This window comes from Hypanus sabinus, chromosome 10 (genome assembly GCF_030144855.1).
Source record: "Hypanus sabinus isolate sHypSab1 chromosome 10, sHypSab1.hap1, whole genome shotgun sequence".
NCBI classification, from domain to species: domain Eukaryota; kingdom Metazoa; phylum Chordata; class Chondrichthyes; order Myliobatiformes; family Dasyatidae; genus Hypanus; species Hypanus sabinus.
Window position 1 is genome coordinate 128367311 of NC_082715.1, and position 20155 is coordinate 128387465.

The following is a 20155-nucleotide window of genomic DNA, read 5'->3' on the forward strand; positions in this document are numbered from 1 at the left end:
TAGTACACTAAATGGGGCCCTGCTGAAGGGTTCCAGCCTGAAGCATCGACTGTTTACTCTTTTCCACAGATGTTGCCTGGCCTGCTAGGTTCCTCCGGCATTTTGTGAGTGTTGCTTGGGGTCAAATGTAGTCTTTTATAACTGCAACGTAACTTTCACCCCAACCCTACAATACCATAACTGACGAGGAAATCTGCAGATGCTGGAAATTCAAACAACAACACACACAAAATGCTGGTGGGACACAGCAGGCCAGGCAGCGTCTACAGGGAGAAGCGCTGTCGACGTTTCGGGCCGAGACCCTTCGTCAGGACTGATACCATCACTCTCTTATTTTTTCTGTGGTTTTATTGCAAGGCTGTCCACAGCCTCCTGGTGTTTTGCTGGTTGGGCCCTTTTATCTTTGTTTCTCCATCATTACTGTTCTCCCAGTTTAAGAAACACCCCTGCAGCCTTGTGAGCACCTGTATTTGTTCATTGTTGTCTTTACCTGAGTCGTTAAGCCCTCATGCTTTCTGTTTAATCTTGTCACGTTTATTTTGACTGGCACAGGTTTTCCATGCACAATGATTATTTAAAGCGGACTCCCGATTAAAACTTATTGTGGGGTCCTTGTTCTGAGAATGATTTGTCTCACGGTGTTACTTGGTCGAGCTACCGATGTTCTGTTGGATTTCCAATGTATGAACCTGTGTTTCCATCTCCTCATAGGAGTCTGGCCTGGGTTCAGTCGTTGCCAGCGCACACTGTGACAGAAGGACCCCACGATCAATGGACTCAGCAGAGGTTCAACAGTCGGCTGGAGGCGAGGGTGCCTTCTATACTCAGTTCATGCCCCGAGTCTACATTCTGAGCTTCTTCAGTCTACGTTCAAGACTTTTTCCAAGGTTCTCTATGTCAACAACTTTTGCTAGGTCTCCCATAGAGTCTGTCTGGGTTCAGTTATTGCCAGTGCACACAGTGACAGCTCCAATCTCTCCCTATCAGCAACAGAACACTCTAGGCCACCTTTTGCACGACCAGGAACTTGCCTCTGATTGTGTCTTTTCTTTTGCACTAAGGTCTTATTTTTTCTCTCTTCACTGTCCTGTGGAATTTGTGTATCATTTATATTCTGCGTGTGGCCTGTCATGCTGCTGATGTAAGTATTTCATTGTGCCTGGATCTCACCATGCTTGAGCATGGCAAATAAACAGTTAATATCCGAAGAGGATGAACGTGCACTTTCTCATACCAGGCTGTAGCTGCCACAGTTTTTCCCACTTGCTCCATCTATCAGTGCCTTTCTGTCTCGGTCTACAATGTTCACTGTTGCATCTCATCTATTGTCACAACGTGTGCTGGCAACATCGCAACCCAGCTGTGGAGGAACTCTGCATGTAGAGACGGTGCCGAGAGCCAAACGACACCGTGAGAAGCTAAAATTCTCAAAACCAGGACCCTGCGATTAGCGCTAATCAGGCACCCACCTGATTATACAAGAAACACGGAATCCCTGAGCCTATCAAAATAAACTTAACGAGTTTAAACAGAAAGCACCAGGAGACCACATCAGAAAGAGCAAGCTGCTTGAGAAAAACACAAGGAAATCTAAATGATTAATAACCTTCGCTGGACAACAATTAACCAGTTCAGGTGATCTAAACGCCTGGGGGCCCCCAATGCTTTCTGGCACCCCACGCAGGCCCAAAGATCTCATTACACTTACTGTCATCTGCAAATCTGACTGTAAATTACTCATGTTCTGTTACTTAGATCACTAATAAATATAGTGATAAGCCAAAATCTCAGTCTCTGGTACCATCCTGTGAGTCACTTATGTCACGTCTTGCTGCAAGTTTTCCTGCTCTCTTATGTTGTTCCCTGCCATGTCACTAAGTTCCTTTCGTTTGTCTAAAGTGTGTAGGGTTCCCGGGGACCAGTGGGCTGGTAGGTTGATTGAGAATGCTCCACTGAAAGTCAGCATGCACACAGTGGGACACATTGAAAAACAGGCTGGGACCCTTCATCAGGATTGGAAAGGAAGTCGGGGCAAGGAAGTGGGGGTGGGGGTGGGGAAGGAGTACAAGGTGGTAGGTGAAACCAGGAGGCAGGGGGAAGGGTGAAGTAAAGAGCTGCGAAGTTGATTGGTGAAAGCGATAAAGGGCTAGAGAAGGGAGAATCTGATGTCTTTGTCGCCCCTCTCGCTGGGAAATGGGGGCACCTCTTTATTTCTTGCTAGGGCGAGAGAGAGCCTGTGATAAGTCGCATACCGGGTGAACGAGTTGTCTTTGGGGTACTGCACGTCTGTGTCTTTATTGATGCTTTGCTGCAGACTTGAGTGCTTGGTGGGGGGGGGGGAAGAGGGGAGTCATTGCGTTGCAGCTGCTTACGCTTGGGAGGGGGGAGCTGGGGAGGGTCTTTGGGTTTCTAACGTTTAACTGTCATTCATTCTGTGGGGCACTCCTCTGTTTTCGTGGATGGTTGCAAAGAGAAAGTATTTCAGGATGTATGTTGTACACATTTCTCTGACATTAAATGCACCTATTGGTATGAGAGTACAGAAGAAAGGGAAGGGGTAGGAGCACCAGAGGGAGGTGATGGGGGTGTGAGGAGATGAGGTGAGAGAGGGAAACGGGAATGGTGAAGGAGAGGAGGGGGGAATGGTAATTACCGGAAGTTCGAGGAAGAGTACTTGGTTGCAGTCAGAGGTCACGGAGTGAGAGAGAAGGCCATCGAACTCCCATTGTATGGAAGATTTAAACTTCTTCTGGGTAGGCATCTCTCAGAGAGACTTTGCAGTAGTAGTGGCATCACAAACACGAGAAAATCCCCAATCCCAGGAACACGCACAAAATGCTCGAGGGAAGTTCCTGCGTCATTTCGTGTGCGTTCCTTTGGATTTTCAGCCATCTGCAGATGTTCTCCCGTTTGGGAAACAGACAATGGGCTGAACGGCCTCCCTTGTGTTGCAATAAGCCCTGGAGAAGCTGGGTGCACTAATCTCAGATGGACATGTGGAGAGTGAGTGTTTCTCTGTACCTGACCCCATTCCTCTGTCCTGAGGTCTGGAAGTGGAAGGAATTTTATGGAGACACAAGAGACTGCAGATGCTCCACTCTGGTGGTGGTGGGGGGGGGGGGGAATGGACAGTTGACTTTTCATCTGGACATTCTCTGGATTTGACCGCACTCTCCATTCCTAAAGGAGTGAGGCGGAGGGAGGGGGGACACTTTTACTCTGGACCTGACTGCGCGATCCATTCCTGGGGGTGTGAGGTGTGGAGTGGAGGGAGTATCGGACCTCACTGTCCAGTACTGGGACGTTTGGGGGCACACTCTGTTTCTAAACCGAGGTGTGTGTCAGCCTTTCGTTATACCAGGAATTCCGCACTGGCCGAGTTTCCCGTACTCGGCGCAACAAAGTTTGGCCGCAAGAGTTTTTGGCCTGAAGTTTTTCTTCCCGAAGCCAACAGCAGCTGGGTTTCCTGTGGGAGCAGGAAGAGGGAAGTCCCGCTCCACAATGAGCCTGGCCTGGGGGAGTGCTGGGGTTTTACAGCCCAGCCTATTTGCATAGGGTGAGTTGAGACCGTCCCTGATTTTTTTTCTCTCTCTGGGATCTTCCTCCTTCCACTTCTATGAACAGCGGCAAACCCCGAGCAGCCGAGGTGCTCTTTGACTGGCTTTCCGATGCAAGGTAGGACACGCTCCCCAGCTGTGGGCTCAGTGGGCCGGGGTGTGGGCGACCAACTGAGCGCCCGGCTTAATGTGCCCGCCACCCTCGGCAGACGGAGGGCCGAGCGGAGCGACGGGGCGAGGGGAGCAGCAGCCTGAGGGTTAAGCCGGTGCCCGCCCCCCGGAGGAAGCTCGGCGCTTGAGTTTCGGTGGGGGGGCGTGTTTGAGGGACGAGTCAGCCTTTCACAGCAGGGAGGGGCTCAGCATCCGGAGGAGGGAAAGAGATGGTCATCGTTTCTGGACCCTGCGTCCGAAGTGAGGGTTCAGAGGGGAGGTAAAATGGCGAGGGGGGGGGAGGGATGAGGCAAATAGGTGGGAAGCAGGTGAGGAAAAAGATGATGAGCGGCTGGAACCTAGAGGGAGAAAGGTGGAATAGAGAGATGGAGACCAAAACCACTGCCTTCAGTGTGCCCAATATGGCCTCCTGTACACCAAGTCCAAGCAGAGACTAGGCAACTAGTTAGCGGAGAATCCACAGTACCTGCGGTGGTCACTCCGAGTTCCCTTGGCATGCCGTTTCAACTCCCTCTTCCATTCCCACGCCACCCTCTGCAGTCTCAGCACTGCCAAGCTGAAGCTCAACCCAGAAGAGCGGAACACGTTCCAGCTGGAACGGTACAATGGCAGGACTGAGCATGGACAGGTTGCTGTGGGAATGGCACGAAACTGGGAGCTTGGCATGGCCATTGTATGCAGACAGTCAACTAGTCTATTCGTGGTCTCCCATCATCCCTGTGGCGTTTCCCACAGGCTGGGCGAGGTCAACCACAAACTAGAAGGACAACACTACATAATCCTCATGAGCTGTCTGCAGTCCAGTGGTATGGATAGCAAACTTCTCTATTTCAATTAGCTTGCACCCTGTATTTCTTTTTCTCTCCCCTTCTAGTCCACTCTCACAACCTTCATACCCCCCACCCCCAAGCCAGCCTCCCAGTCCTCCATTATCAAGTTCTGTTCCAGTCCCCACTTGGTTCTGTTGGCCCTTCGCTTAACCTACAGGGTCTCCTGTTGTCCCAACTGGTTCTATCAGCCTATCATCCCTCCCTGATTGGATTACACTTACCACCTTCCTTACACTAGATTCCAGCGTCCACAGTTTCCTTTGTCTCCACTCATCACATTCAGTCTCCTCCTCCTGCCTAATTATACCTGCCTCTTTACCCTTTCTTCTTTTGCTGATCACACACTGCCCACTGTCTCCCTACGGCACCAAACCCCCTGCCCCGGCCCATTCAGCTCATTCCTATCATCTCCCTCCTCTGGGGTTCCCAGCCATTACTCACCACCCCATCCTCTCACCTCTTTATGTCTCTATTTTGGCTCTCTTCCCTCCACAGTCCTGATTCAGAGTCTCAACTTGAAATGCCAACAATCCCTCTGCGCCCACCGCTTGATCTGACTTCCTCCAGCCATTTTCTCCCCGCTCCCAATTAACAGCATCTGTAGTCTCTTGCATTCCCTAGTTCATGGGCCTACAGTCAACAGTAAGTGTTGAATGTGTCTGCGATCCAGGGAGGGTGAACAGGTCATGTCTCAGTGGGTTAGAGTAGATTTGGTCTGGGGGTGTCTGAATGGAATTCACTTGTCCTTCCATTTTGTTAACCAGCAGCAGTTTTATTTTCATTGGGAGCTTGGCTGGGATTAAATGTGAGGACCTGGTTCCTCATTATGGACTCTAGCATCCTGAGGGTGAAGGCAGCCTAGAGAAGCAGCTCTCTTCTCGCTGTCTTTGTAAATGGGGTGTCAGATTCACATGTCAGGGCGGTACAGAAGGTAATTCAGTCCAAACTGTTCAACACTTGGAGAGGACAAAAGCGATTATTTTTATTTTTCAGGATTAGATTAGCATGGACAGTCTCTGAAATTCATCATGGATTTCAATGGGATCAGTGCTGGACTCCGAAGCGAAGGCTCCCGAGTCAAATCCAAGTCGGGCCCCCCCCCCCCCCCCCCCGCCGAGCATGCTTCCCGTCCGTGCCGGGTCGAGTGTCGAGCTAGCCACTTGGCCTCGTAAAAAAAAAAGCGTCGTGTCAGGAACGTTCATACCGTGACCTGGTTAATCTGAAAGGAGACCAATCCTGACACCACACGCCAGACCAGGATGGCTGACTGTCCGGTGTGACGCGCAAAAAAAAAAATCATGGACATTTGGTAAAGATCAAGGACTGTGATGGAAAACCAGAATCTCTCTCTCCCTGCCCTTTCCCTCCTCTGTGTGGATGCTGTCTGACCTGTTAAGTCATCTCAGCATTTCAGATTTCCAGTATCCACTGTGCTTTCATTTCTGAACACATTATCATCCCACTGGCTAGCTCCAGTAATGGAAACCATGAAACTACCAGACTCTTGTACAAGAACAACTCACCTCATTCGTTAATGTCTCTTACGGAAGGAACACTGCTACCTTTACTCTGAGCTGGCCTTTGTTTGATCACAACCCACCAAAGTGGGTCGTCTAACCATCTTCTCAGTTCATGGACATTTAGAGCTGGATAATGAAATGTTGCCAATGTCAGCTACATCCACGTTTCCTGAACAAAGATATTCTGCAAATTGGATATGATAGATATTCACTAATATCCACAGGCAGCACAACACTTTACAGTACAGGTGACCCAGGTTCAATTCCCGTTGCTGCCTGTAAGGAGTCTGTACCTTCTCTTTGTGACCACGTGGGTCGAAAGGATGGATCGGTTGGTAGGTTCATTAGTCCTTGTCAGTTGTCCCATGATTAGGCTAAGGTTAAATCAGGGTTGCTGTGCAGTGTGGCTTGAAGGGCCTATTCCCTGCTCAATCTCAAATACGCTGGATGTCAGGAGGCTGAGGGTGGAGCTTGGCTTTCTGAAATAGTGTAGTGGGAACTGTTTTGCATCTCCATGGTCAAACGGAAGTTTACGTCAGGAGGAACAAACAGCTGCTGGTTGACTGCCAGCATTTCATAATGTTGATATTCAAACATTTCCTTGTGTCAAAGTCTACCTTAATGAAATTAGGGCGTCTGAGATTTGATGTCAAATGATGTCAAAGAGTCTAAAGTGAACAAAGAACTGGAATAAATTGGCATCTGCAAAAAAAAAGATTGGAGTAATTAATGAGGGCAAAATCCCCAGGACCTGACGACCTGTTTTGAAAGAAGTGGCTATGGAGCTGGTAACTGCACTTCCCAACTACTAAAATTCCATATATTCTGGAATGTTTACCACAGACTAGAAAGTAGCAAATGTAATTCCATAATTTAAGGAAAGAGGGATAAATAAATCAGAGAAATAGATTACAAGAACTAAATGATTCAATGTTGTAAAACAATAAAACATGAAAAATTCCAAGGCAGGTGAATACTTTTTATAGGCACTGTTCTATTTTTATACCTACAAATAAACTCTTCTCTGGCTTTCAGCTGAGTACAAGTCACAATTATAACCAATGTTTCGATGACAAACTCTGCCATCTTCATAGGGATGATGCCTGGGCATGTCTCGTCCGGGGGGGTATTCCCCCCCCCCCAATAGTCCTGATTAGTTAGTTCTCCTCCAATCAGGTTTTTGCTCTCCCACATTACATACAACCAAATTCCATTTCTTTCTTAGAGTGAGCCCTTCGTCTTTGTTAAAATTCTTTTCCTCTAGTTTTATTTCAATGGCTTCCTTTACCAGGTGGTTCCAAAAGCCATTGGTGTGGCAGAGTAGGTTTGTGCTGTGGAAGTCAATGTTCTGCTACCACTGATTTCTCTGGGTAACCAAACGGATACAACCTCCTGTGCTCCTTGATGTGGGTTTCCGCTGTGTCTCCTCTCTGGCCGAAGTTCGCTGCTCTGCATTCACAGTCCAGGTCATCTCTGACCCACATAAATTGTGATTTGAGATTGCTTACTGGTTTGTGGATGGCATTAATCCAGTATTTCTTCGGGATCCTGGCGATCCTTCCAGAAACTGTAGAAATACAGGGAAGATAGGCGGTAGCAACAGGTTCCTCCTTATTGTTAGGTGTGGTGAACTACATATACCTGTCTGGACACGCCCCCCTCCCCCCACCGCTGACTGCTCCTTTGGCTCCTCCCACTGACCCCTGTATAAAGGCGATTGGAGGCACTGCTCCTCCCTCAGTCTCCAGGATGTTGTGTGATGGTCTCTTGCTGCTGACAGTGCTTTCTTCCAGCTAATAAAAGCCGATCTCTCGCCTCACGTCTCCGAGAGTTATTGATGGCGCATCATTAGGTTTTCTGGTTTTTCTGTCGGCCCTTTTAAGGGCCCGATTTTTCCTTCACCTTGTAGCGATTCTGTAGGAACATGCTGCTTATTTCCTTGGGGAAGCTCTCCAGGTCCCAAATAGCTTTCACACGATTAATCAAAGTAGAAAGAGCCGCTCTACATTGAGAGGTGTGATGCTGGCTGTATTGTTGAGGACACTGCATTTGTGATGGCCAAAGGATTGACTTCGACAGCACAAAACTACTCTGCCGTGCCAGTGGCTTTCAGGACCACCTGGTAAAGGAAGCCATTGAGATAAAACCAGAGGAAAAGAATTTTAACAAAGACCAGCGTCTTACTCTTAGTGAGAACTGGAGTTTGATTGTAAACAAGGTGGGAGAGCTGAAACCTGATTGGATGGGGAATAACCAATCAGGAGGGATGGACTACGGAGAGGGGTATAAATACCACCGGACCAGACATGCCCAGGCATCATCCCTGAAGAAGGTGGCGGAGCTTGTCAGTGAAACATCAGTTATAATCGATACCTGTACCCAGCCGGAAGCCCGAGAAAAGTTTATTTGTCATATACACTGGGAAAGCTCTGGATCCTGTTTTTATTCATTGCCAAGATTTGAACCAAGAATTAGAAGCTGGTAATGCACGTCAGGTCAGTCATCAAATGGAAGGCAAATAATAAGTTAACAATGCACAGAATGAAATCTCACTGGAACCGGCTGATCATGAACAAATTCTAAGTGGACACAGATATATCCTGTGCCTTTATTCACCTTTAAATCTGTGGCTTTTATTTCTATATTCTTAGCTTTGAACTTTGTTGTAAGGTGGGACAATTCTTATCTTCATAGTGTTTCTAATAGCTGGTGATTGCTCTCAGATCAGATTTAAATTGACTTCTGACAAATATCCCTATCAGACATGGGTCACACCTTAAAGGATATTTAAAGACGTTTTGTAACACTGTATCTCATGCATGACATGAATCCTTGTCATGGGATTGCAGAGATTTGTTAACATCCCGAAGGAAGGCAGTCGAATCAAGTGTGTGTTTCCCCCGTTCTGTCACTACCACCTCTTATAATACACTTCACAGCAAAATGTTAAAAGTTCCTTTCAAAGCATTTGACTTAAAGATTTTTGAAAAATCATGTTTGTGAACATTGGTGTGGTGCAGTAGTTCTCTGGTGGGGGGGGGGGGGGGGGTTGTAGCCTTTCCCTACCCGGTGACAAACAATACCACAGCAAGCCATTGCTCGTAACCAGATTGAATTCCATTAATATCCATGTAAAGACGGTCCTAACACAGATTATGGGTTAACCCCACAGAGATCCAGAATCAGAATAAGGTTTAATATCACTGGGAAGTGACAAGTTGCATCTCCATCTGGTACGGGAGCAGCCAAGCATCGGACCAGAATTCCCCACGAAGGACTGTGAGAGCAGCTGAGAGGATCATAGGGGTCTCCCTACCATCCTTCAGGGACATTTATCGGGAGCACTCCGTACGCAGGGCCCTTAGTATTATCAATGATCCCACCCATCCATCCAGCATCCTCTTTGACTTTCTACCATCAGGCAGGAGACTGATGCATAAAAACAAGATCAGTTAGAATGAGAGACAGCTTCTTCCCCCAGGCCGTTAAGCTTCTGAACTCCCTGCGGCATCGTATTCAAAGTGTCACTGCTTAATTTGTTCCAAACCTTACAATATTTAATATTGATGCACTTTAGTTTGTTATTTATGTGTGATTCATCTGTAGATTCTATCCTTACCTTCATAAGTTATCAGGTGTTATGTGTACTACTGTGCTTTACACCCTGGTTCGAAGAAACATCTTGTTTCACTATATATTTTATTGTTATATGTGTTATATACATGTGTATCATTATATGGCAATAAACTTGAGTTGAGTATGTCTTGAAATTTGTTTTGTGGCAGCAGTACATTGCAATACATTAAAATAATTATAAATTACAATGAGTATATATAACAAAGAAAATTAAATTAAATAAGTAGTGCAAAAAGAGAAGAAACATCCTCAGGAATCCTCATGGGTTCAATGTCCATTCAGAAATCTGACGGCGGAGGGGAAAGAGCTATTGCTGAAATGTTGAGTGTGTGTCTTCAGGCTCCTGTGCCTCCTCCTGGATGGTAGCAGAGAGAAGGGGTGCTGGGGAGGCCAGTGCCCATGATGGAGCTGGCAGAGTTTACAACTTTATGCAGATTTTGTCTGATCCTGCGCAATGATCTCAGACAATGATGCAACCAGTTAGAATCCTCCACAGTACCTCTGTAGAAATTTGTGAGTGTCTTTGGTGACATACCGAATCTCCTCAAACTTATAATGAAGTATAGCTGCTGTTGTGCCTTCTTTGTAGTTGCATCATTATGGTGGGCCCAGGATAGACCTTCAGAGGTGTTGACACCCAGGAACTTAAAACTGCTCACCCTTTCCACTGCTGATTCCTCAATGAGGATTGGTGTGTGTTCCCTCGACTTCCCCTTCCTGTAGTCCACAATCAATTCCTTGGTCTCACTGATGTTGAGTGCCAGGCTATTGTTACAACACCATTCAACCAGCTGATCTATCTCGTTCCTGTATGCCCCCTCATCACTAACTGAGATTCTGCCAGCAACAGTTCTGTCATTGACAAATTTATAGATGCAAAGGATTTCCATAATGATTAAAGTTCAAGGTATATTTATTATCAAAGTATATATACTATAAACACTCTTAAAATCTGTCTCCTTACAGGCAGCCACAAATAAAGATTGTGTCTAACAAGTCTGAAAGAATTTTTTGAGGAGGTGACCAGGCATATAGATGAGGGTAGTGTGGTGGATGTGATCTACATGGATTCTAGTAAGGCATTTGACAAGGTTCCACATGGTAGGCTTATTCAGAAAGTCAGAAGGCATGGGATCCAGGGAAGTTTGGCCAGGTGGATTCAGAATTGGCTTGCCTGCAGAAGGCAGAGGGTCGTGGTGGAGGGAGTACATTCAGATTGGAGGGTTGTGACTAGTGGTGTCCCACAAGGATCTGTTCTGGGACCTCTACTTTTCGTGATTTTTATTAACGACCTGGGGGTAGGAGGGTGGGTTAGCAAGTTTGCAGACGACACAAAGGTTGGTGGTGTTGTAGATAGTGTAGAGGATTGTCAAAGATTGCAGAGAGACATTGATAGGATGCAGAAGTGGGCTGAGAAGTGGCAGATGGAGTTCAACTCGGAGAAGTGTGAGGTGGTACACTTTGGAAGGACAAATTCCAAAGCAGAGTACAAAGTAAATGGCAGGATACTTGGTAGTGTGGAGGAGCAGAGGGATCTGGGGGTACATGTCCGCAGATCCCTGAAAGTTGCCTCACAAGTAGATAAGGTAGTTAAGAAAGCTTATGGGGTGTTAGCTTTCATAAGTCGAGGGATAGAGTTTAAGAGTCATGATGTAATGATGCAGCTCTATAAAACTCTGGTTAGGCTACACTTGGAGTACTGTGTCCAGTTCTGGTCGCCTCACTATAGGAAGGATGTGGAGGTATTGGAAAGGGTACAGAGGAGATTTACCAGGATGCTGCCTGGTTTAGAGAGTATGCATTATGATCAGAGCTCTTTGGAGAGAAGGAGGATAAGAGGAGACATGATAGAGGTGTACAAGATATTAAGAGGAATAGATAGAGTGGACAGCCAGCGCCTCTTCCCCAGGGCACCACTGCTCAGTACAAGAGGACATGGCTTTAAGGTAAGGGGAGGGAAGTTCAAGGGGGATATTAGAGGAAGGTTTTTTACTCAGAGTGTGGTTGGTGCGTGGAATGCACTGCCTGAGTCAGTGGTGGAGGCAGATACACAAGTGAAGTTTAAGAGACTACTAGACAGGTATATGGAGGAATTTAACGTGGGGGGTTATATGGGAGGCAGGGTTTGAGGATCGGCACAACATTGTGGGCCGAAGGGCCTGTATATAAAAAAAATAAAGAAACCCAATAGAGCCCATTAAACTAAAAGACTGTGCAGAAAAATAAACAAATCATGTTAACCATAATAGTAAGCAAATCATGCTAACCAAAACAGTCAGAACTGAAGTTCACAGTCACAAAACCAGTCACCACTGCAGCCATTTCAGGAGCCAATTAATTGCAGGCCACAGCCTCAGTTCAGCGCAGAGGACAAGAAAGCTTCACGGAGCAGGGAGGTGAACCGGCTCATCCCTTAGCTCCCGCCATGACACCCTGATCTTTTCAATCTGGCCCAGCACTAAAATTGTCCATACCTCGAGTTGGGCCCTTCTGTCTCGATTGGGCCTGTACCCAACTTTTCCAATTGCGCCTGGCGCTTAAATCAATCAAGCCTTGGGTCTTTCATCGCTCTCAAGCCCAGACCCGGATCCTGACGTTTCAACTCTGCATTGCCTCTACTTGCCTCGCCTCAGTTCTGCGCATCGAATCACCTCTAAATCCGCGCCAGCAATGGCCAAACATCGGCTCATTCCCCGCTGTCGTGCCCAGGCCAAGTCACCTTGAGTCTACCTGTACACACCAGGCCGCAACCATCATGCACCTTCAAGAATTAAGTTCACATCACAAAAGTGCCAGGTTGTTCAGGCAGCTCAGCTCCAAGTAGGAAGTAACAGGATTGCAGTGGTCGTATCCACGAAAAAGTGTGATTCATGCAGTAACTTTTTGTTTTGTTTGCTCCCTGCAAGTGGTCGCTGTGCTTCACCAGTGCCATCTTAAGCGGAAGTTTCCTCCTTACTGTTGGAAGCCTTTGCATTGATGGTTCAATCCTGCATGAGACTTCTGAGGAAATTGTGGCAGTCGGACTCATTATATTGGTACGTTTAAGTGGTTGAAGCAGCGTTGTTTCCCAAATGCTGGAAGTGCACAGCATGAAAATCCGTAGTGCTGACGGATTATCAGTAATGTTGACCTCAAAGGCAGAAGACTATCATAAAAACCTATCTGTTTCACTAAAATCTTTTAAGGGCAGAAATGTGTAGTCCCTATCTCGTGTGGCCTATGTGTGCACTTGTCTTCTAAATTGGCTTAATAAGGTCTTTGGTGCAGTTGAGGATGGAACAATGCCATCATTGTTGACAGCACCAGCTTCATGTGAATAAACAGGTAAAAGTGCTTCACTCCACTTTCCCGAGTAACTGCCACTCAATAGAGGAAATGTGAAAAGGAAGCTCTTTTGTGGTGAAAAGTGCACTACGTTCTACGAGATTTTTCTGGTTATCTCTTCTTCAGAGCCCAGCTTATTCCTGGAAAGGAGGTTAGTTTTGATAACTGTTCACTTTATCTCTCCACAACGCCCCGTCTCCCCAGCCACCGTCAGAACGTGCCTCTGAAAGGCATCAACTGTAGTGCTCACCTGGCACAGCCCCAAACCTCAGCAGTCGCCATTTCCCCCACGTGGTCTCTCTCTGGTCAACCATCCAATGACTGACTCTGTTGCGGTTTCTGGGAGTTGGAGTAGTTCGCCGTGACCTGCCAGAAACGACACGTAGAGGCGATTGTTCGTTACTGGTAGGGAATTCCTGAACCTCTGCCACCAGTTCTCATGCATTACGCTGAAACCACAGGGGCTGAGATTCTCTGTGAGATCAGTTTCCGTTAACTCTGTTGGGCCCTTTGGCGCAGTAACCCAAAGGGCACGAGGTCAGATCACATCCCTGCAGATGAAGCACCGGAGTTCAGCTCAAAGCATCCAGAGCTCTGGATTCTCATGAAAAGGATATCCAGGCAAACTCACGTTCTTTGAAAGAAATCCGCCAACATCTATCATTCAAAGGCTGAGATGGATAGTGTGTAAACTGTACTCCAAAACAAGGATTGGAGGGGGGAGGGTTTCAATCCCTGTGACTCGGGCACGCCAAGAATGAGGGAAGCGTACAGGTGGGAGTACTCTCTGTAGATTTTTGGAGCTCCCATTGTATGTATCCTCATCGAAGGATCAGCAGTAGAGAGGGTGAGCAGCTTCAGGTTCCAGGGTGTCAACATCTCAAAGGATCTGTCCTGGGCCCAGCGCAGAAACACTCATGAAGAAGGCATGACAGTGTCTCCACTTCCTTAGAAATTTAGGGAGATCTGATAAGTCATTCAAGTACTGTAACAGATTTTTAGAACTATGTAATCAAAAGTATTCTTATTTAATTTACGTCTGTCGTGATTGTAATGTGCTGAGATAAACTCTGCTGCAAAACAAAAAGAATTTTCATGGCACTAGTACCCTGTGTGTGTATGTTCATCAGAATAAACTTGAATTGGATTGCATCCCTTCTTATGCAGTCGTCTCCAGACGGAAGCTCTTTCACTCCTGAGCCAAGAGTTGGTTACAGGTCCGACTCCCAACAACTTTGGCGCTAATGACTATGCTGGATGGAGTGCTGCGCTATTGAATCTTCCAGACAGGACACCATTTTGTGTACGTCTTCTCACAGGAACATGACGAATTAACGTTTTGTTGCCACCAGCGAGTGGGAGCATGATCATCGAATCTTTGGGAGCAGCCTCCCTTACTGCTAAAACAAGGAGTGGGATTCGAGAGGACAGGGCGGGAGTGGGGATGAGGCATTGCAGACAAAGATAAATTCAGTTTCAGTGGCGAGTCCGGATAGGCTATCTTACATAGACGTTTGTGTCTTTAGGATACAAAAAAACGGACAATAGACCATATCTTTTTTGTGGGAATCCTGTCTTCATCTTCAACTAACTGAATCTAGGGAACTCAGCTTGATTTAGTTACTATTTATTTCCAACCTACTACATTGTTCATATCATTTTTATCTACATCCTGTTTGCGTTTCTTAACAAAAAGCAATTTGATAAAAGTAATGAAATGTAGAAACATTAGTGGATTGGAGAATTATCAAGGTCAACCATTTATTCTTTTCACAGAAAGAACAATGTTTGCACAGATTAATCTCCCAGAAAGAGTAACAAGGTTTGGCACACAAACTTGTGCTTTCAGTAAAACTTTATACTTACTTATTATTAATTAGAATGTGGCCAATCAGCCCATTTAATCCACGCTGTCTCCCAGCAGCAATCCCATCCCTCCCTGTTTACCTGAAGAGTATTTTCTACAACAGGTAACTGGGTGCCACGATGGCGTAGCAGGTTTCACAACGCTAGTACAGCTCGAAGCTTCAGAGTTCAATTCCTGCATCACCTGTAAGGAATCTGTATGTCCTCTTAAGGGAATGGGTGCTCTGGCTTCTTCCCACGGTCGAAAGACATACTGACGTGCTGGTTAGTAGTTAATTGGTCATTGTAAATTGTCCCGTCATTAGGCTAGAGCAGGAGTTCCCAACCTTGGGTCCCCGGACCCTTCAATTAATGGTAGGGGTCCATGGCATAAAAAAGGTTGGGAAACCCCAGGCTAGGGTTAAATGGGGGGGGGGGGTGTTTGCTGGGGAGCACAGCTGAAAGGATTCTGCACGGTATCGCTGAATAAATAAATAAATCTTTGGAGGCCACTAAGCCATCAGGATGCCTTTAGTGAGTAGGAGCAAACTGGAGCGCATGGTAGAACACACCACACGATCACAGAGAGACTGCACAGATCGTACCAAGGTCAGGTTCAAAGCCATGGGGGCAGAAACACAGACAACTGCTCCACAGTAATAATGCTGGAGGCATTCTGCAGGTCAGGCAGCATCTATGGAAAAGAATAAGCAGACTGTGTTTTGGGCTGAGAACCTTCGTCTGGAGTCCAAGTGAAGGGTCTCGGCCCGAAGTGCTGACGGTTTACTCTTTCCTATGGATGCTGCCTGGCCTGCTGAGTTCCTCCGGCATTATTACTGTCTGTGTTGCTTGGATTTCCAGCATCTGCAGATTTCCTCGTGTTTGTGATTCGACTACTGCTCCACATCTTAGGGAAATGGAAATTTGTGATTCTGCCAGTTGATGCAAATACAAATTTATGTGTCTTCATGCGGCGGGACCTAACTTGTCATCCCCTGCAGGCAGTAGCTTAGTATGCTAGCTACGATACTAGCTTAGTATCGTTGCTTGCAGTGAAATTGGACCAATATATCTTGCCAGTCAGTCTTCTAAATTGATATGCAAATAATCAGATTCAGAAGGAGTTGCTTTTCGAGTTTCTCCAGTGCTTTGGTAGATGGGACCTACCTCCATGTTTATCCCAGCAACCCCCGCCGCCTTTTGCTTTTGACCTGAATTGTGGTGCATGCTGACTGTCGTGGGTTGGGCGGGCTGGGGTGAAGAAGGTGAATAGAAACTGTTGGGGGCCTAGTTTCCCAGTGTTGTCGAAACCCATGTGTAACTGTGCTCAGCTCATTGAGGTCTTGCTTCACCCTCTGTCTTCCAGCAAGAGCGGCTGTCCAGAACGGACCCCAGGAGGTGGATGAGGACTTGCATTACTGGACCCGACCCACATGCTCGGCGAGGAACCATGCGGGTGAGACAGTGCAGCAGTGCAGCAGTGCAGGAGAAGCTGAAGACTGGCTCTGCCACTGCGAGCCTGCTCAAACTCTCCGTTCCTGCCCAGCGCCGGAGGAGAACGCAGCAGTGCCTCGGGAGAAGGTGAGACCAGCAGTTCCAAGGGCGGGAGCCGGCAGCCATCAACGTCACTCTGAACCCACCTTGGTTAGTCATGGTCAACAGCATGACCTCTTCTCCGTGGAGGCTCAGACTGACTCGAGGGAAGCCCGGGAATCTGAATTCGAGGATTTCGGGGTGACAAATGACCCGGAGCAGTTTTCTGGATATGGCACATCCCAGAGCTCCTCTGATGTCAGTGTGCTTGTGGCAGCAAAAGACAAACAGACCTCTTCCAGGAGGGAGGGTCTTCACAGCAGACCCGAGAACAGGGACCAGGCCAAAGCAGGCTCAACCCCGTCCTTGAGCTGCAGGAACCCCTCAGTGAACTGTGCCTATTCGTGTGATATGGGGAAGGACTTACTCGGCTCAAATCAGAGTTTAAACAAGAGCACACTGACTAACCTGCCTGATGGTCAGCACCAGTCAGAACTACCCAGTCAAGACACAGGATACGAGTCCCAAGATGACTTTGCAATTGGTTTACTAGATCCACCTGGACCACTGCGATCTGGATTGAATGACCTGGAGCCCCCTGGTCCTTTGCGGTCCTGGGCAGTTCCCATAGGAGATCTCCAGATCCGTCCAATGTTTCCTTATCCTAATGGACCAGCCTATTTCCATCCGTACCCTCCTGGTGTGCCTCAACCCCAATATCGACGCTTGCAGGTTCCAGGTAAGTACGTAATTAGCCTCATTTGGAATGTGACCTCTTGGAGAATTACTCACATTTGCTTATTGCATTGATTATCCGGCAGGGAATGAGACCATTTCACCAACCAGCTCCGCCCAGCCCCCTTTAATATCAGCGACAGCATGTTCTGTTTCTTTCTCAGACTCAGAGAGAGATACGGAGCGGAAATAGATTAGTTAGCCCACTGGGTCCACACCGACCAACAAGCTCCCATTCACGCTAAACCTACATTGACCCCGTATTCTCATCGTCTGTCCCATTCGCTACAACCAACCTACACAGCAGGGGAAAGGTTCTTACACTGGCATGCAGGAGGACAGTCACAGAGAATTCTACACAGACCGCACCGGAGTTGAGGATTGACCCCAGCTCACTTGAGCTGAAAGGTGTGCTCCTCACAACTCCCCCTTAAGTGCTTTACACATACAGTGCCTATAAAAATATTCACCCCCCTACCCCGGAAGTTTTCATGTTTTATTGTTTTACAACATTGAAAATCTCAGTGGATTTAATTTGGCTTTGTTTGACACTGAGCAACAGAAAACATCTCTTTCGAGTCAAAGTGAAAACAGAGCTCTATAAAGTGATCTGAATTAATTGAAAATGCAAAGCACAAAATAATTGATTACTTATGTACTCATCCCCTTTAATATGACACACCAAATCATCACTGGTGCAGCCAGTTGGGTTTTAAAGTCACATATTTAGTTAAATGGAGATCACCTGTGTACAGTCACGGTGTTTCAGTTGATTGGAGTAAAAATACACCTGTGTCTGGAAGGTCCGACTGCTGGTGAGTCAGTATCCTGGCAAAAACTACACCACGAAGACAACAGAACACTCCAAACAACTCTATGAAAAGGTTATTGAACAGCACAAGTCAGGAGATGGATACAAGAACATTTCCAAGTCACCGAATATCCCTTGGAGTACAGTGAAGTCAATCATCAAGAAATGGCACAGCTGTAAATCTACCTGGAGCAGGCCGTCCTCAAAAACTGAGTGACCGTGCTAGTGAGGGAGGCCACCAAGAGGCCTGGGGGAGTTACAAGCTTCAGTGGCTGAGATGGGAGAGACTGTGCGTACAACAACAGTTGTCCGGGTGCTTCACTGGTCACAACTTTATGGGAGAATGGCAAAGTGAAAGCCACTGTTGGAAAAAATCTCACATGAAATCTTGGCTAGAGTTTGCCAGAAGTCACGTGGGAAACTCTGAAGTCAACCGGGAGAAGGTTCTATGATCTGATGAAGCCAAAATTGAGCTTTCTGGCCATCAGACTAAATGTTATGTTTGGCGTAAGCCAATCACTACGCATCAAAAACACACCATCCTACTGTGAACCATAGTGGTAGCTGCATCACGCTGCGGGGATGCTTCAATGCAGCAGACCCTGGAAGGCTTGTGAAGGTAGAGGGTAAAATGAATGCAGCAAAATACAGGGAAATCCTGGAGAACAACCTGATGCAGTCTGCAAGAGAACTGTGACTTGGGAGAAGCTTTGTTTTCCAGCAAGACAATGATCGCAAGCATTAAAACCAAAGCTGCACAGGAATGGCTTGAGAACAACAAAGTTAATGTCCTGGAGTAGCCAAGTCAGAGTCCAGACCTCAATCCAATTGAGAATTTGTGGCTGGATTTGAAAATGATCCAAATGATCCTGACTCATGTTCCAAATGCAATCTGACTGAGCTTGAGCAGTTTTGTAAAGAAAATTAGTGTGCAGATGTGCAAAGCTGATAGAGGCCTACCCACACAGGCTCGGGGTTGTAATTGCTGCCAATAGTGCATAAACTAAATACTGACTTGAAACGGGTGAGTAATTTTGCAATCAATCATTTTGTGTTACTAACTAATAAATTTTGACCAGTTTGTAGAATTGCTTTCTGCATGGATCGCTCCCTATGTGACTTCATTCGTCCCTCCCTCCCTCCCCAGTGATCTCCCTCCTGGTACTTGTCCTTGCAAGCGGAACAAGTGCTAACACCTGCCCCTACACCACCTTCCTCACTACCATTCAGGCCTCCAAACGGTCCTTCCAGGTGAGGCGACACTGCACCTGTGAGCCTGTTGGATCATATACTGTGTTCGGTGCTCCTGGTGTGGCCTCTTGTATGTCGGTGACACCTGACTTAGATTGGGAGACGGCTTCACCGAGCTTCTACGCTCAATCCACCAGAACAAGCGGGATCTCCCAGTGGCCACCCATTTTAATTCCACTTCCTATTCCCATTCCAATATGTCCATCCATGGCCTCCTCCACTGTTGCGATGAGGCCACACTCGGGTTGGAGGAACAACACCTTATATTCCGTTTGTGTGGCCTCCAGCCTGATGGCATGAACATCATTTTCTCGAAATTCTGGTAATGTCCCCCCCCACCTCTCCTTCATCATTTCCCATCCCCTTTTCCCTCTCTCACCTTGCTAGACCATTGCCTCCTCTGGTGCTCCTACCACCAACCCCCCCCCCCGATTTTTTTCTTTCTTCCATGGTCTTCTGTCTCATTCACTAATCAACTTCCCAGCTCTTTACTTCACCCCTCTTCCTTCAGGTTTCACCTATCTCCTGGCGATTTTTCTCTCCCCATCCCCACCGTTCAAATCTACTCCTCAGCTTTTTTTTTCCAGTCCTGCCGAAGGATCTCGACCCAAAACGTCGACTGTACTCTTTTCCATGGATGCTGCCTGGCCTGTGAGTTTCCAAGCATTTTGTCTGTGATAGCAATTTGTAGAAAATTTATTTTCACTTTGACACAAAAGAGTCTGTTCTGTCGATCAGCGTCAAAAAAGCCAAATTAAAACCACTGTGATTCAATGTTGTAAAACAAAAAAACATGAAAACTTTCAAGGGGGGGGGGGAGTTGAATACATTGTAGGCAATGTATATTCAAATTAAACTGGTTATTTACTCAGTTGTTCATTCTTTCAGACCCAAGGCAGCATGATTTCTGGACTTGTACGTACAACCCAGGATTCAAATCTC

At 46.9% G+C, this 20155-nt stretch overlaps 1 protein-coding gene across 3 annotated transcripts in view; it reads left to right on the top strand.

The window, feature by feature from the left end:
* The first annotated feature begins 3483 nt into the window (after positions 1-3483).
* traf3ip2a (TRAF3 interacting protein 2a) overlaps positions 3484-20155 on the top strand; it is an 80753-nt gene continuing 64081 nt past the window's right edge. For 2 of the 3 annotated variants that reach the window (XM_059982926.1, XM_059982927.1), the window contains exons 1-2: positions 3484-3675; positions 16250-17155. In XM_059982926.1, coding sequence (XP_059838909.1) covers positions 3669-3675; positions 16250-17155 — 913 coding nt within the window. In that variant the 5' untranslated portion in view covers positions 3484-3668. The remainder of the gene's footprint in view (positions 3676-16249; positions 17156-20155) is intronic. The other variant, XM_059982928.1, reaches the window with a different exon arrangement.